At 41.1% G+C, this 24,036-nt stretch overlaps 2 protein-coding genes across 2 annotated transcripts; both read right to left on the bottom strand.

Annotated features, from left to right (window-relative positions):
- Positions 1 to 1,881: 1,881 nt before the first annotated feature.
- On the bottom strand, positions 1,882 to 2,173 carry CTXND2 (cortexin domain containing 2). Its single transcript, XM_077772497.1, has one exon. It carries the CDS (start codon positions 2,171 to 2,173, stop codon positions 2,006 to 2,008), a length of 168 nt encoding a protein of 55 aa, XP_077628623.1. The 3' UTR covers positions 1,882 to 2,005.
- A 15,905-nt stretch (positions 2,174 to 18,078) lies between these two features.
- Positions 18,079 to 18,441, bottom strand: LOC144238671 (SKA complex subunit 2-like). The gene has a single exon (XM_077772509.1). It carries the CDS (start codon positions 18,439 to 18,441, stop codon positions 18,079 to 18,081), a length of 363 nt encoding a protein of 120 aa, XP_077628635.1.
- Between the last annotated feature and the right edge of the window lie 5,595 nt (positions 18,442 to 24,036).

Here is a 24,036-nt window from a genome sequence, read left to right as displayed (position 1 = left end):
TTCGGTACTGCTGCTAGCCCCTGGCCCAGCATGCTCCCACGAATACATGCCTCCTCTGAAGGGGCTGCATGCTGGTCCAAGTTCCTGCCCAAGCCCAAGTGATGGCCCACACTTAGCTTCCAAGGCTATGGCTCTCTTAGTTCACGTCCACGTGCTAGGTCTCTGTTGCCTAGAACATCTGGCCAGCATGGCCGGACATAAGAGCTTTCACTATCACTATCTCTATCACTTACTGTGCCGGACTCACACTCAATCCTTTTTAGGAAACCTGTGTTGAGCATTGATTAGTGGCCTAGATTCCCCCTCTCCTTCTGGTGAATTCTCTTATGGACTTTCCTGCCAGTTGGCCATAGTCTACCAAATTTCCCTAACTTCAGACTTTGGAGAGTACAGATGATACTTTCCTTCTGTTTTCTTTTTCTTTCTTTCTCTTTCTCTCTTTCTTTCTTTCTTCCCTCCCTCCCTCTCTCCCTCCCTCCTTCCTTCCTCTCTTTCTTTCCTTCTTTCTTACAGAGAGAGAGAGAGAGAGCACAAGTGGCGAAGGGAGAGAGAACCTTGAGTAGGTTCTTTTGGGCTCGATCTCACAAACCGTGAGATCATGACCTGAGCAAAAATCAGGAGTCAGACTCTTAACTGACTGAGCAATCCAGGAGCCCCTTTTCTGTTTTCTTTTAAAAGAGTCTTGGGCTGATCATGATAACTACCACCATTGTCATTGTATATTATATATTAATTTCTCGTGAATGCCATAACCAATTAGCATAGGCTCATTGGCTTCAAACAACAGAAATTTATTCTCTCACAGTTCTAGAGGCCAGCAATCCAAATTTAAGGTGCCAGCAGGACTGTACTCCCTCCAAAGGCTTTGAGGGGAATCTTTCTTTGCCTCTTCCAGCTTCTTGGTTCTGGCCAAGCATTCTTTAGTTTGTGGTTGGAGGAATCCAATCTCTGCCTCTGCCTTCACATGGCCTTTTCCTCCATCTCTCTGTATCTCCTCTTCTGTCTTTTATAAAGGACATTTGTCTTTGGACTTAGGGCTCACCCAGCTAAGCCAGGATGAATTCATCTTGAGATCCTTCATTATATCTGCAAAGATCCTTTTGCCAAATATGTAAAAACACTCATAGGTTTCAAGGGCAGAATGTGGACATATCTTTTGGAGGGCCCCTTTCAATCTACTAGACATTATTTTACTTTATAAATGAGGAAATGTGGAGTAAGAAAGATTCAGGGATTCACTGGAGGCAAATTGTCCCCCTTCTACCACAGAGCTCTGCCCCATTTGAGAAGGGCAGCAGATTTTATAAAACCTCACACACTAAAAAGGTCCTGTTAGACTCTTATCAAAGGACAATTGGTTCCTGCTGGCCTTATATTTGCACAACTAAAGAGATCTCCTAGGAATTCTAGTTTTAAGTGGGCCTTCCAAGCATTACTTTTTTTTAATGTTTATTTATTTATTTTGAGAGAGAGAGAGAGAGTGTGTGTGTATGATCAGGGAAGAGGTAGAGAGGGGAGGGGAGATACAGAATCTCAAGCAGGCTCCACGCTGTCAGCACAGAACCTGATGTGGGGCTCAAGCCCATGAACACAATATCATGAGCTGAGCCCAAACCAAGAGTCAGGCGCTCAACGGATAGGGCCACCCAGGCACCCCAGCATTATTATGTTATATTGCATTACACTATACGATTATATCCAACTATCTTATCTTAAGGACATTTGATACCGGAGAATTGAAACCCATGGCCTTATTTTGATCCATGACAGAGACAGTTCAACCTGCCTCGGTCCCACTTCGTAACCATTTCCCTGAATAGGACTATAAACTGGCTTGTGTTTCATCCTTTTTATTATTCTCAACTCACCCCATGTGCCTATGGCAGAATGCCGGAGCGAGAAGGCTGACACAAAGAGAAGTGAAACAATAAGTCCAGATTATAAACATCTGTGTAGAAGAGTTCAAGTCTGCTCTGAGGAGGAGTCTATCAGGCTTTTTCATAGTTCAGCTCAGAGATGGTTCCGCGGTTGTGGAGCTGGCCTCATAGGGATTCTTCACCAACTTTGCACACCGAAAAATCATCACAATTAGGAACAGAAACAGCAGAACAACAAAGGCAATGGCAAAGCCTTTGTCTACATCAATACTGCCAGACAGGCTTGAGTCATCCATGGGAACACACGCTTCTTTACCCTTGTTCAGCTGTCGCTATCTCTGCAGGTATATAGATCTTTAGGTTTGTCATATTCCTAGACAAAAGAGGATAAAACAAGTTTATTGGTTTGTGTGTGTATGTGTGTGTTTTCTTAACGTTATGTCAAAACCAAAGGAGATTTGCAAAAAAAAAAGAAGAAAGAAACAACCAGCAAGAGTTGTTTAAGAAGCACTTATGAAACCGATAAAGTTAGTATGGGTGAAGTTCAAAATATATACACATAAAAGCATAAAATCTCGGGAAAATACTCCAAGACAAAACATGAACAAACATGTATAACTCAGAAATCAACTGGGGCTTCCTTGCCTGGTGAGATCCAGGGAAAGCTATCTTGAACATTCCAATTCTGTGTTACATCTGAATCCTTCTCTAAGATATTTTCCCCCCAAAATCTAAGAGTACATATTGTAACTAATTGGTTCTGGAGTCTTAACTTACTGGGTATGAACATAAAATTGTTTTATTTTTTCTAATTGCTATGTTTAACTGTGCTGTCATTCCCATTTTTTTTATGAAAAAAAGTATTTATTTTAAGAGAGAGAGAGTGTGTGTGTGTGTGTGTGAGTGTGTGTGTGTGAGAGAGAGAGAGCAGGAGATGGGCAGAGAGAGAGAGAGGGAGAGAGAGAATCCCAAGCAGGATCTTCACTGACCCACAGAGCCTGAGGTGGAGCTCAATCCCATGAACTGTTAGATCGTGACCTGACCCACAATCTAGTGTTGGACGCTTAACCGACTGAGCCACCCAGGTGCCCCTGTCATTCCCATCTTTTAATGAAAACTGAATTACATCCCAGAAGAGATCAATTTTGGTTAGTAAAACTTAGTCCACCAAACCAACACTGAAAGGAATAGAATCAGAAGACTCCCACTACTCAATCTCAAGACTCACTATAAAGTTACACTATAAAGTTACTAAGACAGTGTGGCACTAGCACAAGGATAGACCTAGAGATTGGTGGAATGGAATTGGAAGTCTAGAAATAAACTCATATGACTATTGTCAACTGATTTTTGACAAGGATGCCAACATCATTCAGTGAGAAAGGATAACATCGTGCTGGGACAGCAGGGCAGCCACATGTAAAAGAATGAAGTTGAACCCTCATTTCATACCATATATAAAAACTATTTCAAAAATAGATCAAAGGCCTAAATGTAAGAGCTAAAACTACAAGGCTCTTAGAAGAAAACCAAAGAGTAGATCTTCATACCCTTGGATTTGGCAAAGAATTTTTAGCTATGACATCAAAAGCACAAGCAACAGCAGAGAAAAAATAGATACATTGGACTCTGTCAAAATTTAAGACTTTTTCAAGTGTCTGTCAACAGACAAATGGATAAAGATGTGGTGTACATACGTATATAAGATGGGATATTCACACAGCCACAGAAAGAATGAGATCTTGCCATTTATGACAACATGGATGGACTTGGGGAGGGCATTATTACAAGTGAAATAAGTCAGGCAGAGAAAGACAAGCAACATACAATTTGTTATGTGTGGAATCTAAAAAAAAAAATCTAAAAAACAAAGAATTAAACAAATAAAAAGTAGAACTATATCCATGAATATGGAGAACAGCTAATGGCTGCCAGAACATGCAGAAGAATGAAACTAGATCATTTTCTCACACCATACACAAAAATAAACTCAAAATGGATAAAGGACCTGAACGTGAGACAGGAAACTATCAAAACCCTAGAGGAGAAAGCAGGAAGCAACCTCCTTGACCTCCACCGCAGCAATTTCTTACATGACACATCCCCAAAAGCAAAAGAATCAAGAGGAAAAATAAACTATTGGGACCTCATCAAGATTAAAAGCTTCTGCAAGGCAAAGGAAACAATCCATAAAACTAATAGACAACCGACGGAATGGGAAAAGATAGTTGCAAATGATGTATCAGATAAAGGGTTAATATCCAAAATCTATAAGGAACTTACCAAACTCCACACCCAAAAAGCAAACAACCCAGTGAAGAAATGGGCAGAAGATATGAACAGACACTTCTCCAAAGAGGACATCCAGATGGCCAACAGACACATGAAACGATGCTCAGCAGCCCTCCTCATCAGGGAAATACAAATCAAAACCACACTGAGATACGACCTCATGCCAGTCAGAGTGGCTAAAATGAGCAAATCAGAGGACTCTAGATGCTGGCGAGGATGTGGAGAAATGGGCACCCTCCTCCACTGTTGGTGGGAATGTAAACTGGTGCAGCCCCTCTGGGAAACTATGGAGGTTCCTCAAAAAATGAACAATAGAACTCCCCTACGACCTAGCAATAGCAAGGCTAGGAATTTACCCAAGAGACATAGGAATGCTAATGCATAGGAGCACATGTACCCCAATGTTCATAGCAGCACTCTCAACAATAGCCAAAACATGGAAAGAGCCTAAGTGTCCATCAACAGACAACGGATCAAGAAAATGTGGTTTATCTATACGATGCAATACTACATGGCAATGAGAAAGAATGAAATCTGGCCATGTGTAGCAACATGGATGGACCTTCAGGGTGTTATGCTGAGCAAAGTCAGGCAGAGAAGGACAAATACCATATGTTTGCACGTATAGGAGGATTAGGAGGACTTAATGGAGGACCATGGGGGAGAAGAAGGGGGGAAATAGTGGGGGAGAGGGAGAGAGGCAAACCATGAGAGACTCCTGAATGCTGAGAACAAACTGAGGACTGATGGGTGTGGGGGGAGGGAGTGATGGACATGGAGGAGGGCACTTGTGGGGATGAGCACTGGTTGTTATATGGAAACCAACTTGACAATAAACTATTTGTAAAAAAAAAAAAGAAAAGAAAAGAAAAAAAAAAAGACAGGCAACAACAAAAAAACCAAAACCATAAAAAACCAATAAAAACTAATGGTTGCCAGAGGGGAAGAAGGTGGGGGATGGGCAAAATGGATGAAGGGGAGTGGGAGGTACAGGCTTCTAATTATGAAATGAGTAAGTCCTAGGGATAAAATATTCAGCATAGGGAATATAACCAGTGGTATCATAATGCATTGTATGGTGGGACATGGTAGAGACCCTTGCGTTGAGGAAAGCACTGGAAAGCACTAACATAAATTTGTCAAATCACAATGTTGTATACCTGAAACCAGTGTAACATTGTAACATTGTGTATCAACTATACTTCAGTTAAAAAAAGAAAAACATTTGAGGGTGCCTGTGTGGCTCGGTCAGTTGAGCATCCAACTCTTGGTTTTGGCTTGGCTCATATCATGCTCTGTGGTTCATGAGATTGAGCCCCAAGTCTGGCTCTGCACTGACAATGCAAAGCCTGCTTTGGATTCTCTCTTTCCCTCTATCTCTGCCCCTCCTCTGCCTGTGTGCTCTTTCTCTCTCTTTCTCTCAAAATAAATAAACTGAAAAAAATCTTTAAAATAAAAGAAGGCACGGGGCGCCCGGGTGGCTTAGTCGGTTAAGCGTCCGACTTTCGCTCAGGTCATGATCTCACCGTTCATGGGTTCGAGCCCCGCGTCGGGCTCTGTGCTGACTGCCAGCTCAGAGCCTGGAGCCTGTTTCAGAGTCTGTGTCTTCCTCTCTCTCTGACCCTCCCCTGCTCACGCTCTCTCTCTCTCTCTCCTAGAAATAAATAAAACATTTAAAAAAATAAAAAAAAAATAAAAGAAGGCAGAATTGAAATTGATCAAGGAGAATTTTCTTCCTGAGGGCCAGATAATTACCCCATAGATAGGGACCAACCCAGGCGTCATATGAAAGAGGCTCTAGCCCAAGAGGGATTCCTGCTGGAAGGAAATGACCTTAACAGAAAGTGGCTGGAAGTACACTTGGATTCAGCACTGTAAATCCAGAGGAGGGACACTGATTCTGAGGGATCTGCAGCGAGAGAACCATATGAGGGGATTTCTGAGGAGCCCTTGAGAAGTACATTATGAAAGAAAGAGCCCTGAACATCCTCCAAGGCTAGAAAGAAAAAAATGCCAACAGATTTGTTTTGGAAAATGATTGAATGAATCCTTTGGGAACACAAAGAACGCTTGTTTCATAAAAGATCAGTTTGGGAAAGCCAGGAGCGAAGCAGCTCTGTGAAACAATATCAGTAACTGTCTCCATGATGGGCAGAGTTATCCCTTTGGCAGAGAATTTTAAGGAAGTGGTTTTAAGACTGAGGATAAAAGATGGTGCGCTTGGATGGCTCAGTGTGTTGAGCCTCCGACTCTTGGTTTCCGCTCAGGTCATGATCTCACGGTTTGTGAGTTCAAAGCCCACGTCAGGCTCTGCACTGACAGCAAGGAGGCTGCTTTGGATTCTCTCTCTCCTCTCTCTGCCCTTCTCCCACTTGTTCTCTTTCTCAAAATAAATGTAAAGAAAATACTTATGAAAAAGACTGAGGATGAGAAGAGCTAGTCTGGGGCTCCTCCTGATGGCTGGAAATCTGGGGAAATTGGTAGATATTTGTGTTCCCCTTCACACCTCCTTTACATATATATCACATTATTGATTGCCTCACCTTTCTACAGTGCTTTTCAGAGCAGGGTCATGTGGGCTCTTGTGTTCCACATTTCAGTAGCTTCTTAATCCCGACATCTATTAATATTCTGTTGGGCTTACTTCCAAAATTATATCTCAAATCAATTCTTCCTTCCTTCCTTTCTTTCTTTTTTTCTTTCTTCCTTTTTTCAATTCCCTTTATTCCCAGGGCCATCAAATACCAGACTCCTGCAAATATTCTCAGAATTCCTGCAAACACTTCCAAACCACAGAGTGGCCTTTAATAAATGGAAATTGATCAGTCTGATTAAAATCTGTCACCAGCTTCCTACAGTCTTCAAAAACATTTTAATGTTTACTTTGGAGAGAGAGAGAGACAGAACATGAGCAGGGGAAAGGCAGAGAAGAGAGAGGGAGAGACAGAATCTGAAGCAGCCTCCAGGCTCTGAGAGGTCAGCACAGAGCCCAACTCGTGAGATCATGACCTGAGCTGAAGTCGGATGCTTAACCGACTGAGCCCTCCAGGTGCCGCCAGTCTTCAAACTTTTTAGTGGAGTTCCAAAGCTCTCCATAATGTGGTCTAACCTTGTTTCTTGCCACTCTCTTCCTTGTACTTTTTTGACCCAGCACTGCTGGACTTCTCACAGTTCTGTGAGTTTTGCATGATCCTCCTTTGTCTCTAAGTCTTCTCATTAACAGTCTCTTTGTATTATTTCCATCCTTCTATATTCAACTTTTAGGCCTTAGCTTAAATGTTAATTTTCCAGGGAGATAATCTAGTAATGTTCACTATGGTTTACTATGACTACTTCAGAGTCTGTCTTCTCTGACAAAACAGTAATCCGACGTGAAAGTAGAGACCATATATAATTTGTTTTTTATCCTACAAGTTTGTGATATATTGGATAGTCAATAAACAGATGTTCGGGGCGCCTGTGTGGCTTAGTCGGTTAAGCGTCCGACTTTTGCTTAGGTCATGATCTCGCGGTTCGTGGGTTCGAGCCCCGCGTCAGGCTCTGTGCTGACTGCCAGCTCAGAGCCTGGAGCCTATTTCAAAGTCTGTATCTCCCTCTCTCTGACCCTCCCCTGCTCACGCTGTCTCTCTCTCTCTCTCTCTCCTAGAAACAAACAAACAAACAAACCAGATGTTCAATGAATGGATGTAGCACTACACTCTGCTAAAGTGGGCATGTAAAAAATGATTGCTGAACAAGTAAATGACTTTGAGAATGTGGTACTGAATTAAGACAGGAGAAGACTATCGGTGATCTAAAAGAAAATAGTGTCAGCAAAGTGGTAAAGAGGTAATCCAGGGGTGCCTGGGGGGCTCAGTCGGTTGAGCGTACGACTTCGGCTCAGGCCATGACCTCACGGTTCATGGGTTCAAGCCCCACATCGGGCTCTGTGCTGACAGCCAGCTCAGAGCCTGGAGCCTGCTTCAGATTCTGTGTCTCCCTCTCTCTCTGACCCTCCCCTGCTCACGCTGTCTCTCTCTCTCTCAGAAATAAATAAAACATTAAAAAAAAAAAAAGAAAATAGTGTCAGCAGAGCGGTAAAGACGTAATCCAGACTTCGGTGGATGAAGTAGGAAAGGACAGTGAGGAAATGAAGACACTAAGACTTTAAATCATTTATGAGGAGTTCAACTGGGAAAGAAAGAAGAGAAGCAGAATAGCAGCTAAAAGTCTACTGCAGAGTCAAGCAGAGGATTCCTTTTCAAAGGCAGAATGAAAAGGTATCAGGTAGGATGCATCTGGTTGCAAGTGACAGAAAAGTCCACTTGAGTGTGATATTAAACAATACACAGAATTTATTAACTTGTGAGGCTGAAGTCCAGAGTAAAGTTGACCTTTAGTTATGGTAGGATCCAGAGATTCAAGGTGTTATCAGGGTTCTGCCTTGATAAGTCTATTACTTTTCAGTCCCACCTTTTTTCTACGTTGAGTTTATACACAGGCTGACTCTCTATAGTAGCAAGAATGGCCCCAACAAAACCATACGTCTTATATTCCCACTTCACATTCTCTCTTCCTCCCCAAGTCCAGAGGAAGAAAGTTTTATATCAGTCAAGATTCTTTGTTGCAAGCAACAGAAGCAATCTCCTTCACCTAAGCAAGAAAAAAAAAAGTATTTATTGCAAAGATGCTAGTTAGCTTCCAGAATGAAGTAGAACTGTCTTATAAAATGAGCAGAAATGAAGGGAAATGAGGCATTGGAACCACAGGCATGGTCAGCACAGGAGGAGTCTGGTTAGGACTGGTGGCACTGGATGGTTTTGTCGGGCACCCCTGCTACCATCATCAGATACCTCTGCTTCTGCCCTGCCTGAATTATACATTGTGTTGTCTTTAAAAAAATTTTTTTTTAACTTTTATTTATTTTTGAGAGACAGAGAGAGACAGAGCATGAGTGGGGGAGGACCAGAGGGAGAAGGAAACCCAGAATCTTAAGCGGGCTTCAGGCTCTGTGCTGTCAGCTCAGAGAGGGTCAAACTCACAAACTGTGAGATCATGACCTGAGCCAAAGTCGGACGCTGAGCCGACTGAGTCATCCAGGCGCCCCTAAACTGTGTCTTCTTTGTGTCACTCAACACTCCAGTCCCTGGCCCCTGCACAAGGATGACACACAAATTCATGAGTCTTCCATTTTCTTTTCCTTTATTTGAGAGACAGAGTGTGAGAAAGATAGCATGTGAGTGGGAGAGAGGGGAAGAGGGGGAGAGAGAGAGAGAGAGAGAGACAGAGAGAGAGAGAATGTTAAGCAGGCTCCACACTCAGCATGCAGCCTGACGTGGGCCTTAATTCCACAACCCTGGGATCATGACCTGAACTGAAATCAAGAGTTGGATTCTCAACCAACTAAGCCACCCAGGCGCCCTGAAGCATTCCATATTTTGTAACTAACTGGAATTTAAACTAAAACCTGGAAAGAAAAAAATCATAATGAGCTTTTAAAGTCAGCACAAAGAATCTGAATTTTCTTTGCCAGGCATGGGGGAACCATTGAAAGATTTAGAGCAGATAAATGAGAGCAGGGGCCATATCTTACTGTACACCCCACTGACCCTAACTGAAATCTAAGCTCGAAGCCTTAGGTCTGTGTCCCATTAGTGGCATAGCTTCAGTGCCTACAGCAGGACTGGCAAATTGTAGGTGTTTAGTATACCCACATAAATCAATTAATATCTATATAAGTACCAGGAATATTGGGCATACACAATTCACGCTTGTTGAAGGAAGGAAGGTAAATCATCAAAGCCATACTCTAAAAAGATAACTGGCAACAGTATATAAAAGATATTAGAGACAGCAAATAGACACCATAGGGTGGAAAACAATTAGAAGGAGCTGTAACAGTCTCAGTAAGAGGCAAGAAAAGTATAAACTAGGATGACAGTAACAAAAAAGAAGACATGGATGAGAAAGAGGATTTGACATGATTTACAAATTAAGCGAACATAGAGTGGGAAGAAGAAGGAAGCGATAAAGACAACTCTGAAATTTGACACTGAATGGCTGAAAGAAAAATGCTGCCATTAATAGAACTATTTATTTTAGGAGTTAGCAGATATTTAAAGGGAATATGATGAATTCGGTTTGGAGTAGGTTGAATTTAAAGGTACTGGTGTGATATGCTCAGGAGGCAGAAATGCAGGACTGAAGTTTAGGGTTAAAGAGAAGCAAGATCTTTAGAGCTGAGTCACCCAAATGCAGCGTAGTTGAAATCATAGACGTAGATGAGATGGCCAAAGGAGAATTTGAAACAAGGGGATGCCTGCTTCTATGGTGGAGGAAAGAGATCAAGAAACCACGGATGGAATAGTTATAAGGAGGAACACCAGAAGAAGAGTGTAGTCATGAAATTGAATAGATGAGAGAATTCAAGGACAAGTGTTATCAATAGCCTCCAATGCTGCAGAGGGATGGAAAACCTTCCATGTCTGGAAATTGGAAAATATCAAGTTATCTCTGATTCTCCATCTCCTTATCTAATTGAATCTGAATTTCTGAACTTTTTAAAAAAATTTTCAATGTTTATTTTTGAGAGAGAGAGAGAGAATGAGCAGGGGAGGGGCAGAGAGAAAGAGGGAGACACAGAATCTGAAGCAGGCTCCAGGCTCTGAGCTGTCAGCACAGATCCTGATGCGGCGCTCAAACCCATGAACCATGAGATCATGATCTGAGCCAAAGTCGGACGCTTAACCAACTGAGCCATCCAGGTGCCCCTTGGATTTCTGAACCTGGAATGAAAGGTCTCTAGTTCACTTATTCAAACTTCTCACAGCTGCCAAATTCTAATAAGCTAATTCCGGTCCTGTTAGGCTGATATCTTTCTTTTCTCTGCCTCAAAAAGTAAAATACATTCTTACTAGAAAAGGAAAAGAAAAGAAAAATGCTCATGTTGTTTTGGTTCCAAGTATGCCATGGATGCTCTTGGCTTTTATTTTATATGCAGGGATCAGATCTAGGTTTTAACGTCCTGAAGTTTATACAAGGTGGAGGTCTCTCTTTAAAAAAAAGAATGCAGGATTTTGAATACAAAATTAGGTAAAAAGTCTTTTATTTTTTTTATTTTTTATTTTTTAAATGTTTTTTATTTATTTCTAGGAGAGAGAGAGAGAGACAGCGTGAGCAGGGGAGGGTCAGAGAGAGAGGGAGTCACAGACTCTGAAACAGGCTCCAGGCTCTGAGCTGGCAGTCAGCACAGAGCCTGACGCGGGGCTCGAACCCACGAACCGCGAGATCATGACCTAAGCGAAAGTCGGACGCTTAACCGACTAAGCCACCCAGGCGCCCCGGTAAAAAGTCTTTTAGAATGGAAAAAAAATCACAGATTATTGGAGCCTTGGATATTCGGTTTTCTTTCCTCTAAGACCTCTTTGGCAGGGGTGCCTGGGGGGGGCGGGGTTGAGCATCAGACTTTTGATTTCAGCTCAGGTCATGATCCCAGTATTGTGGGATCGAGCCCTGAGTCAAGCTCCATACTGAGCGTGGGTCTTGATTGAAATTCTGTCTCTGGCCCTCTATCCCTCTGCCCGTCTTCCCAGCTTGTACACACTCCTCTCTCTCTTTNACAGAATCTGAAACAGGCTCCAGGCTCTGAGCTAGCTGTCAGCACAGAGCCTGACACGGAGCTCAAACCCACTAAGTGTGAGATCATGACATGAGCCGAAGTCAGACGCTTAACCGACTAAGCCACCCAGGCGCCCCAGGAATCTATTGTTTATGTAAAATTTGGTACTGTTAAAGTAGGACCCAGAATTAACAGCAGTTACAAACCATAGTTCCACTATCACTTAATACTTCCCAGAAAGATCAATGCCCTCTTCCTTGCCTATGTTCCCTTCTCAGATCACTTTATTTTTTCCCATCTGTTGTCCTATATTTCTTAAAGATAAATATACAAAACAAAACAAAACAAAAACCCAAAATAAGACAACAACAAAAACAACCTAAAAGGACCTGGCTTTTCTGTCCTGGCCATAAGCTTATTCTAAAGGGAGAGGTGATGATGAAGAAATACAGTAATGAAGCTCTCTTCCTGTAATCCCTAAAATCAAAGACATCCTCTAGCCAATAGGACCCACAGAGGTTCACCAGCTTGTCTCCAAACAATGCTGTACCTCTTAAAGTTTCACTTTTGCATAAAGACTCTTTACTTCCCTTGGTCATTTCCCTAGTACTTCCCAAGTTTCTGGAGAAGTTCTACAAAACTCAGAAGAATTGTTGGACTTATTCCCATAAACACTTCACCGGAAAGACAATACGGATAGTTACTTACCTTTTGAGAGAGTGATGACCAAGGCTGGCTGTTGGCAGGGCAGTCTCTTCCTGCTCAAGCACATCTCTTGGCAGCCTGTCCCCTTTTTATCAACGCCCTCTTACGAGAGGAGAGTGGTTGGTGGCTCTGTCCCTTCCCTACTCCCACGCTGAACTTAGAAGCTTCATGAATAGTTCAACTAAAACACGATCAAGTTTCAGACACTCCCACAGTGAGTGAGAAAATGATCCACCAGATTAAATTGGAGCCCAGGTCAGTAGAAGAATATTTCCACAACTCTGCCAGGGCTGGGGCAGCTAAGGTTAATAGCTCAAGTAATGCCTTGTAAGTGGATCACATGGGTGGTAGAAGATGGGTCAGGAGCCAGCTTTTTGGTCTACGCAATGGCTCTCCGGATTAGCGGCATCCCGTGCGACATTGTTAGAAATGACAATTCTTGGACCCTCATCCATGCCTTCATGAATAAGAAACTTTAACCAGCCTTCTAGGGGGACCGTCATGTATGCTCAAGTTTGGGAACTATTTGCCAACAAGATCAGTTGAAGCTCAAAAACCTGCTCTTCTCAAAAAGAATTTACTTAGAACATTTGAATTAGAAAAGTCTAAACTATTTTACTCAGTATTAGGTATTATATATGTTCACATACAGCAAAATTTAGTATTTCCTTCAAAGTTTTATTAATTCAGCAAAAAAATGTTTAGGGGTACCTGGATGGCTCAGTTGGTTAAGCCTCCAACTCTTGGTTTCAGCTCAGGTCATGATCTCCTGGTAACCTGTGTCTGGTTCAGCATGACAGAGAGGAGCCTGCTTGGGATTCTTGGTCTCCCTCTGTCTCTGCTCCTCCCCAACTTGCCCTGTCTTTGTCTCTCTGTCAAAAAAACCCAAACAAACTAAAAAAACCTTTTATAGGGCGTAGGTATGTGTGTGCATGAGCGCTCTCACACAAACTTGTCTATCTGTGTTTATATATGCTTATAAACATACAGAATATTTCTGGGGCACCTGGATGGCTCAGTCGGTTAGGTGTCCAACTTCGGCTCAGGTCATGATCTTGCAGTTTGTGGATTCAAGCCCCGTGTTGGGATCTGTGCTGACAGCTCAGAGCCTGGAGCCTGCTTTCGATTCTGTGTCTCCCTCTCTTTCTGCCCCTCTGCCTCTTGCACTCTGTCTCTCTCATAATAAATGAACATTAAAAATTTTTTAAATATACAGAGTATTTCTAGAGAGAGATACTCCAAGCCTTCAAGATGAGGAATTGGGTGGCTTATATTGTACCATGTACCTATTACCTACTCAAAAAATTGCTTTGAATGTTAGATAAATTTTCAAAATATTATCAACCTTTAAAGTAACTCTCCTGGAAGAGGTGCTATATTTAATAAATTTTACTGAATGCCAATTATATATCACTCATTGTGCCAGATGCTGGGGACAGAATGGAGAATGAGGTATGGTCCCAGCTCTCACTTTTATTTTTCCAAATAATAGGTAGGGATTTAAATTCCAAATGTAGCAATTGAAAATATTTTCAGCTTCCAAATTCCAAATGTAGCATTTTAAAAATATTTGGAGGGGGCTGGAGTGGCATCAGGGTGGCTCAGTTCCTTCAGAGTCTGACTTTGGCTCAGATCATAGTCTCACAATTCGTGAGTTTGAGCCTTGCATGGGGCTCTGTGTTGACAGCTCAGAGCCTGGAGCCTGCTTTGGATTCTGTGTCTCCCTCTCTCTCTGCCCCTCCCCCTCTTGTGCTCTGTCTGTCTCTCTCTCAAAAATAAATACACATTAAAAAATATTATAAAAAAAGGATCTGTCACTAATTCTTTAAAAAAAAATTCAGTTTTCACATTTCTCTTGCCCTTGACCATATAATCACAAATTCTGTGGGAGAGATGAGGGCAGTATCTCTGTTTTCAGGATAGGAAAAACTAAAGTCTGAAACAAAACCGGGCTTTACTGCTCATTGTAATAGCAAACATTTGTTTAGCGATGGACCTTAAAATTGTTGTATATTTCTGTTTTTTATAATTATAGATGTCCTTCAAACATTACAGAAATATGTGCCAAAAGATAGAAATATATTAATCCCACACTCCAGAGGCAAACCATTAATAGTTTGGTGGACTCTTACAGCTTTAATTTCTATATTTATTATAATTATTATCATTTACAAGATAATACTTATTTTATGCCTTTTTCATTTAAAAATATACCTCAGACATCTTTCTATTTTAATACATTTAGCACAGAGCCTGATGCGGGGCTCACACCCACAAACTGTGGGTGAAGATCTACTTAATTCATTTTGATGGCTGTTAAGCATGTAGGTACTCCATTACATGCATATCCCTGATTTATTTTCACTATCAACGGGCATTTGGGTTGTTTCAAATTTCTTATTAGTGTAGCAACATTGCAATGGATATCCTTGGACGTATTTCTCTGAGCACTTGTGGAAATGTTTTTGTGAGATAAATTCCTCAAAAGAGTAAAAATATCAATACTGGCAAGTACCATATGTTTGCATGTATAGGAGGATTAGGAGGAACTTGACGGAGGAACAAGGGGGAGAAGAAGGGGGGAAATGGTGGGGGAAAGGGAGAGAGGCAAACCATGAGGGACTCTTGAATGTTGACAAAAACTGAGGACTGATGGATGTGGGGGGGAAGAGGGATGGGCATGGAGGAGGGCACTTGTGGGGATGAGCACGGGGTGTTATGTGGAAACTAATTTGACAATAAACTATTTGTAAAAAAAAAATTAAATAAATAAATAAATGTAAAAAAAATATCAATACTGGGCTGTAGGATATGAACGCTTAGAATATTAATAGGTATTGACAAGTCACACACTAAAAAGGTTATGGCACTATACAAAATAGGTAGGAAAGTGCCTATTTTTTCAATGTCACCAATATAGGTTACTTTTAATCTTTGAAATATTAGTCTAGCTAACAGGCAAAAATAACAACTCCGTTTTTAAAGACTTGCATTTCCCTGGGGCACCTGGGTGGGTCAGTCAGTTAAGTGTCTGACTTTGGCTCAGGTCATGATCTCACAGTTTGTGGGTTTGAGCCCCACATCAGGCTCTGTGCTGACAACTCAGAGCCTGGAGCCTGCTTCAGATTCTGTGTCTCCCTCTCTCTCTCTCTGCCCCTCCCCCTCCTTGTGTACTATCTCTCTCTCTCAGAAATAAAACAACAATAACAACAAAACAAAAGCATTACCAAAAAAGAAGCCAAAAACCCTTGTATTTCCTTAATTAGTATGCTGTTTGAATTTTTCTTATTTGTACATCATTTTCAGATTTCCTGTACTTATACTTTCTCTTCTTTTCATTGGGCTATTCCTCTCCTATTCACTGATTTGAAGATTATATATATATATATCTATATATATATATACATACACATAGATATATTAATAATATAATTTTACTTATAATCTTTTGTGATATATGTTGTTCTCAGTTCCTATCCTTCACCACTCTCACTCCCTCACTTTTGAAGGTGCTGTCTAGCAACAGCAGCTTCCAGAATTCAACCTCTCTTCTCAGCCCCACAACCTCCTCTAGCCTTTCTTATTTCCCTGACCAGTCTCATCTCCTTCTTCTGCAGCTCTACAATCTCCCACCTCCAAGAAAGGGACCTAATTTGTCAATCAGTTCTCTAATTCTGGGTAAATTCCACTGTTTACTTCCTTACCTCTGGCTTCTGAGTATTGGCAGAGAAAGTAATAACAATGCTCTGTAGTTTCATGAACATTTATGCTTTCTCACTTTAGGGTCTCAGAGAAGTAGACAATCATTTCCTGTATACATTCTTAGTCATATGCTTCTCCAAATTACCCACAGCACTATAGCTAGAACCAACACCATTGCTACTTTTTACTGTCAGCAGAAGTTTGACCTCTTACTCTTTGAGCATCAAAGCCACTGCATACGAGTCAACTTCTCTTTCCTCTACTTCAAAATGTTTACACATTTTCAGTAAAAAGGTGCCTTGGTTTTCCTGAGGGTAACCTTTCTGCGGGTCTCCCCCAGCCCCAGTCTTACTTGTTTTCTTGGGCATATATATTTTCTTCATCTTTAATTTGTCCCTTTTCACAAGCTCAGTCTGTAGATATATTTTTCTTTTCCTACTCTATCCTCCTATCCCCCATCAGGATACCATCTGATTACTTTGTCTTCATTGTCTTTCTTTTCTTTTCTCTCTTCCTTCCTTCCTTCCTTTCTTTCTTTCTTTCTTTCTTTCTTTCTTTCTTTCTTTCTTTCTTTCTTTCTAAGTTTTTATTTATTTTGAGAGGGAGAAAGTGCACATGCACAGAGGAGGGGCAGAGAGAGGCAGAGAGAGAAAGAATCCCAAGCAGGCTCCATACTGTCAGTGCAGAGCCCAGCGTGGGGCTGGAACCCACAAACCATGAAATCATGACCTGAGACAAAATCAAGAGTCAGATGCTTAACCAATTAAGCCACCCAGGTTCCCCTTCATTGCCATATTTCTTCTTTTTAAAAAAATTTTTTGGGGCACCTGGGTGGCTCAGTCGGTTAAGCGTCCGACTTCAGCTCAGGTCATGATCTCACAGTTCGTGGGTTCAAGCCCTGCGTTGGGCTCTGTGCTGACGGCTAGCTCAGAGCCTGGAGCCTGTTTCAGATTCTGTGTCTCCCTCTCTCTCTGCCCCTCCCCTATTCATGCTGTCTCTCTCTCTCAGAAATAAATAAAAAATATTAAAAAAATTTTTTTAAGTGTTTTATTTCTGAGAGAAAGAGAGAGAGAGAGAGGCAGCATGAGCAGGGGAGGGTCAGATAGAAAGGGAGATATAGAATCCAAAGCAGGCTCCAGGTTCTGAGCTAGCTGTCAGCACAGAGCCTGACATGGGACTCGAAACCCACAAACCGTGAGATCATGACTTGAGCGCAAGTCAGAGGCCCAATGGACTGAGCCACCAGGTGTCCCGTATTTCTTGTGTTGTATGCTAACTATCTGCCCATGTTTACTCACTTTCTGTACACTTCTCACTCATTTCAACTATAGTTTCTGCTTTATCTACTCTTCTTGGACTTGCTCATCCTCATCTCTGAGCATGTGATGCTGTTGCCCAAAATCTTTTACCTTGAAATTCCTTTGGCTTCCATTGCTCTGCTTTTTCTAGATTGCCTCTTTCTTCTTCCATCATCTGAAATAGGCATTTCTCTCTCTCTCTTTTTTTTTTCTTTCTATCCTTTAATTTCCAAAGCATGGTCATTCACATTTGACTGCATAAATAGTACCTACATATTCTTTTACAGGATGCCAGGACATCTGTGGTATCCCAATTATACAAAAACAGATGCAAAATAGTGTTAAACTTCCTTGCCTGAAATTATAAGACTAAGTGTGTGAGCATATATTTTTTAAATCCCTTTATTCCCATTCTAACCTTTTGGCTGGCCTTTATTAATCACTATTTGCTCCCGTCTTGTGAAAAGCATCAATTATCCAGTCACTCAAGACAAATCTCCTTCCCACTCCCCCACCTCTAGTCATCAAGTGCTAAAAAGACATCTTCCTAAATTTTTCTGGAATGGATCTCTTCTCCATGAGAGTTCTCTTTCGCAAGTCCATTTCTTCATAACTCTGACATCTGAGATTTTAATTGCTCTGCCACAGTTTTCTCTTTAGTCCGCGGTGACAGCTCCAGGTCTGTTTGCTTTTGTAGTTCTTGTATTATGGTCCTATTCTTAAGGACAGCAGCACAAACACAGCTCTTAGTCTCTTGCTGCTTGACAGCAAATGGCTTTACACATATATGCGAAGTTTGACACTGAGACTTTACTGCTAACGATTCCTTTAAGAGTGTAACTGGATTTTTCTTGCCTGCTGACTCAGGATGATTAGCTCTGATTTCATCTTCCGGTCTGGACTGAATGTAATACGGATCCGAGTCAGCTTTCTGGAACATCAGTTCCATCTTGTTGACCTCTGCCTCCATCTTGAATAGTTGACATTCCTCAGACTGAAGCAGGCATTTCTTGAGGCATTCTTTGTGTCCCTTTGCCTTTCTTTTAACTCAGGTGCTAGCAGTCTATGAAACCTCAGTGTCTTACTTATGGTTGGTGACATTTACGACTAGGTCCCAACCTCTCTGTGGGGCAGATGCTCTATGATTCCGTGTGCTTAATAAGCATTTTTACCTGACTGTCCTACTAACCAATCCAACAAATACATTTGAACGGAACAAACCTGAACTTCTAGTTAGCCCCCATCTCTGTTATTATTATCCAAAAGTCTTCTTTTGACATCGCAGCTTCCTTTCACTCATATACATACACTTCTGTGGCAACCTTTTTGATTATTATGTCACAACACTATTTGTGGCAATCATTGTCTTTCCAGTTTCATTGACTTGTGTCAGATGCTTGTAATTCTCTCCTGGGTTTCTGCGGTAGCTACTTACCTACGTGGATTTTCTGCTTCAAGTCTCCTCCCCCTACCCCTCAAATAACCTGGATCAGTGTTCTTTAAAATTTAAACCTCCAGGGCTTTTACTAAAAAAGTCATTTGTTGGGTACCTGGGTGGCTCAGTTGGTTAAGCTAACAACTTTGGCTCAGATCATGATCTCATGGTTCGTGAGTTTGAGTCCCGTGTGGGGCTCTGTGCTGACAGCTCCAAGCCTGGAGCCTGCTTCAGAGTCTGTGTCTTCCTCTCTCTCTGCCCCTCCCCTGCTCACACTCTGTTTCTCTTCTCTCTCTCTCAGAAATAAATAAACTTAAAAAAATTTTAAGTCATTTGTCTTTTCTCTGAAGTTTAAATTGACTAGTCAACCTGTATTTTTATTTGCTAAATCTGGTAACTGTATCTGGAGGCAGTAAAACCAATGCATCTGCAGATGGTGATTTTTTTTAAATTTTATTTATTTTTAATGTTTTATTTATTTCTAGGAGAGAGAGACAGCGTGAGCAGGGGAGGGTCAGAGAGAGAGGGAGNTTTCTGAGAGAGAGAGAGAGAGCGTGAGCAGGGGAGGGTCAGAGAGAGAGGGAGACACAGAATCTGAAGCAGGCTCCAGGTTCTGAGCTAGCTGTCAGCACAGAGTCCGACACGGGGCTCGAACCCACAAACCGTGAGATCATGACTTGAGCCAAAATCAGATGCTCAACCGACTGAGCCACCCAGGCGCCCCAACAATGTTTATTTTTGAGAGAGACAGAGAGACAGAGAGCATGACTGGGGGAGGTGCAGAGAAAGAGGGAGACACAGAATCTGAAGCAGGCTCCAGGCTCTGAGCTGTCAGCACAGAGCCTGATGTGAGGCCTTAACTCATCAACTTTGAGGTCATGACCTGAGCCAAAGTTGGACGCCTAACCAACTGAGCCACCCAGGTGCCCCAGTTATTTCTTAATCAACTTCTTAATTTTCATTTCTACTAAAATTAGAAAATCTGAATTCACAGTGGCTTGTCAGGTATTGCAATGAGTTGTGGCTATCATCAGATCATTCTGAATGAACGGTTTTATCTAACATGGACTTCATATGATGTAAAGTTTCTTTTTAATTTTTTTTATGTTCATTCATTTTGAGAAAGTGAGAGAGCACGAGTCGGGGAGTTGTGGAGAGAGAGAGAGAGAGAGAGGGAGAGAAAGACACAGAATCCAAAGTAGGCTCTAGGATCTGAGCTGTCCCACAGAGTCACAAGGTGGGGCTCGAAGTCGAGAAACCCATGATCATGACCTGAGCCAAAATCAGTCGCTTAACCAATTGAGCCACCCAGGTGCCCTAATGTAGGTTTCTAACTGAAGGCAGCTTTCAATGGTTTGTTAGATTCTGTGTAGAAGGGCATAGGCATACAGCAACCTTAAAAGTTAAATGTTTCAGTTGGGGAGAGAGCAGAATTTGTATTTCGTTGTGTGGGTTGCATTCAGCTCTGAAAAGCATTTCCCCCATTCAGTTGTGACATTTTGATGTGGTTAAAGTATGTTCAATAGTTTGTCATTCATTTCTTTCTCCAATGAAGAAATAAAATTATCATATACTGGGAAATAATAAACTCTTGGCAGTCAAAGCATTTGCACAACTGTCTGGTTTTCTTACAAAATCCTGATACTTTGTTCTCAAGATTAAAAATCATGGCATTTTTAACTTGAAGTAATAAGTTCAAGTTAATGAAAATACCGAAAGCAGTATTTTTTGTTAGTATTATCTGTATAGCAGAAAAGGGATCTTTGACTCCAGCCCTTGTGCGAGTATCTTTGTCCCTTACTTCACTGCAGAAAAAGCAGTCTTCTTACATTTACCTATTTCTTCTTAAAGATTATGCTCACTGGGTGCTATTTTACTACCGTTATAGTTTGTACTACTTTGTTCTATACTTAAGCAGGCTCAGGAGACCTACTCCTTGGCTACTAACTGTTCTCTGAATAAAACAGAATGTGGGTTGACGTTTTGTTTATTGTAGGAATAACTAGGAATAACGGCCTTCCCTCACCCAAGGCTACAACTCTATCAGTGTTGATCCCGAGCTATCTTTTTCAGACTTTCTCATACCTCACAAAATAATTCCTTTTTAAATGAAAGTTTTTCTAAATGAAAATGTCTTTTGCTGCAACTTCAATTTTTTTCTTTTTTACTGTATCAGTATTTTTATTTCTCTTAGCATCCTCCCAACCTACATATAAGCGTTTTACCTTTCGAAATTTAGTGGAAGGTAAGCGTTTCTTCCATTTAGACTCCAATTTGTTGCCCTGGAATTAAGTATAGGCAATGTTTCAAAGGTTTTCTTTTTTCTTATCTTTACTATGACATATATCATACTATAGCAATGTATAGCATATTTATGATTTTTATTTTATTTTTAAACAAATTTTATTCATTGTTTAATTCCAGTATAGTTAACATACAGTGTTATTTCAGGTGTTCAATATAGTAATTCAACAATTCTGTACATTATTCAGTGATCATCACAGGAAGTGTACTCATAATCCCCTTCACCTATTTCATTCCTCTCCCCCCTCACCCCAACCACCTCCCTTTCGGCAACCACCAGTTTGTGCTTTGTATTTTAAGAGTCTCTTTTTTCCTTTGTTCATTTGTTTCTTAACTCCCACATATGAATGAAATCACATGGTATTTGTCTTTGACTGACTTGTTTCACTTACCATTTTATTCCCTAGGTCCATCCATGTTGTTGCAAATGGCAAGTTTTTGTTCAAGGTAATAGTCATTGTATACCACATCTTTATCCATTCATCTATCCGTGGACACTTGCCTTGCTTCCATATCTTGGCTATTGTAAATAATGCTGCAGTCAACATAGAGGTGCGTATGTGTTTTAGAATTAGTGTAACTCTAACTTTGAATGATAACCCTAACAGGAAGTTTCTGGGCATTTTCCCTTAGGTACTGCAAATGTGCTGTGAAATGATTTATATTAGGTACATCGGTGGTGTCCATTAGCAAGTACAGGGCTAATATTGCTCTTTCACGTTCTATACCATGATTCTGGGTGGTATTTGATTAGGGATTTTTGCCAATAGCTTGTTAAACTTTCTCCAAGCAAAACATTTGTTAACTTTGTAGCTAGTTGTATAAGCATCACTGAAACAAAATGATTCTTGCTATTTTTTAACCAGGGATGTAACTTGATCTTTTTTATCCACAAATTCATCTATTTCATACTGAAAACATTAATTTGCATTCATTCTGGAAAAATACGTCTTATATGGCAATGAGGTTATTGTATTTGGTTCAAATATGACTTGTAACAAGCTTTGATGGCTTTCTGAGTCACTGTTTGACAAAAGTTCCTAACAGCCAAGGTGGAGCGGGCAATAGACAAATGGATTGCTAGCCCAATAAAATCCAGTTTTTACATATTCATAGCTATGCTTTCTATTATATTTTTATTTATTCATTTATTTATTGCTGCTTGGATGAACTTACCACATATAAAGACACACAACTCGCAGTCTATATCTAGAACTTAGACTTAAAAAAAAAGCTTACTTATTTTGAGAGGGAGCTGGTGTCCACACAGGGAAGGGGCAGAGAGAGAGAGGGAGAGAATCTCAAGCAGTATCCAAGCTGTCAGCATAGAACCCAAAACCAGGCTCCATCTCACCAACGACAAGATCACGACCTGAGCCAAAATCAAGAGTTGGTGCTTAACTGCTGAGCCACCCACGTGCCCTGTAAACTGCCATCTTGTTTAATAGCTGGCTATCTTTAGTACATAATTTCGATTGTTTTAAAAAATGTTTATTTTTGAGAGAGTGACAGAATAGAAACAGTGTACAAGTTGGGGAGGGGCAGAGAGGGAGACACAAACCAAAGCAGACTCCAGGCTCTGAACTGTTAGTACAGAGCTCAATGTGGGGCTCGAACTCAGGAACCTTGAGATCATGACCTGAACTGAAGTCAGACTAACCAACTGAGCCACCCAGGCTCCCCTAGCTTTTTTACATAATTTTGAATTGAAATACTGTACTCGTGACTTTTTTCATCACTACTTATGCTTCAATGTATTTATTTTGAGTGGATGATTTTTCTCTTATGATGAATTGGAAATACAATTAAATAGCAACAAAGAAAAAATTAATTTTAACAAATGTAAACGATAATATACAAATTATGTTAACTACCCCAGCTGAGATAAACTGTACTGTTAACGAGAGAAATGGATCAATGTAATCTTTGTATTACATATGTAACCCATAAGAATGCAAAGATGCTCAACAGCATAACGGAGTTTCTGTTAAAATTCGAATTAGATTTATATTAAACAATTTGTGAAAGATTTGTAAGGTGGTAATATCTTGTAGTGCTAACATTGCAGTCCTAAAACGTTCCTAGAGTCAAACTTCTTGAGTTTGCTTCGTACACCGTTACTTACTAGTTGGTTAATCTCTTTACTTCTGTTTCCTTATCTGCAAAATGGAAATAATAATAGAATCTACATCACAGTGTTGTGAGGACTGAATGAGTAAATACACATAAAACAGTTTGGATAGCTTCTGGCGCGAATGCTCAATGCTTTCCTATTATTAAAAAAATCTGCTCAGTCCTCATCTTATCGCTTCCCTGCTAAAAACCCATCGTTATGTCCCTAACCTTTACCAAAGGAAGTCATCTCACTCCTTTCTTCATACATTGCCTTCCGTTTTCGCGGTAGGTATCTCCCTTACCAGACCTTAAGCGCCTAGATCCTTTTACACTACCAGTTCCACAGCAGGGTCTCAAAAATTAGTTATTGAACTTTTTCCACCAGGGACAAAGATCCTTAAAGGAGAAAAATATTCTAGAAAGGATTACAAATCACTGTGTAAAGTTTAAGCATTAGAGCACCTAAAGAGGAGTTACAAAACAGAACGTCTGCACAGCGGTCAGCCCGGGGAAACCACCACCTAGCGAAGCTTTTTAGTAAAATTGTTTTTCACTGACGTCACTCGATCACTGACCTCTGACGCACGGGAGGCGGGATTAGAGAGACAGCTGGACTTCTTTTTCAGGGCCCCTCCTCCAATGGACCGGCGGGCACAGCGGCCAGCCCTACCTCTTGGCATTTCCATTGGTCAGTTTCCCCGGGCAGGCAGG

The sequence above is a fragment of the Crocuta crocuta genome, unplaced genomic scaffold, assembly GCF_008692635.1.
Source record: "Crocuta crocuta isolate KB4526 unplaced genomic scaffold, BGI_CrCroc_1.0 scaffold415, whole genome shotgun sequence".
NCBI lineage: Eukaryota > Metazoa > Chordata > Mammalia > Carnivora > Hyaenidae > Crocuta > Crocuta crocuta.
This window is presented reverse-complemented; position numbering and strand designations above follow the sequence as displayed.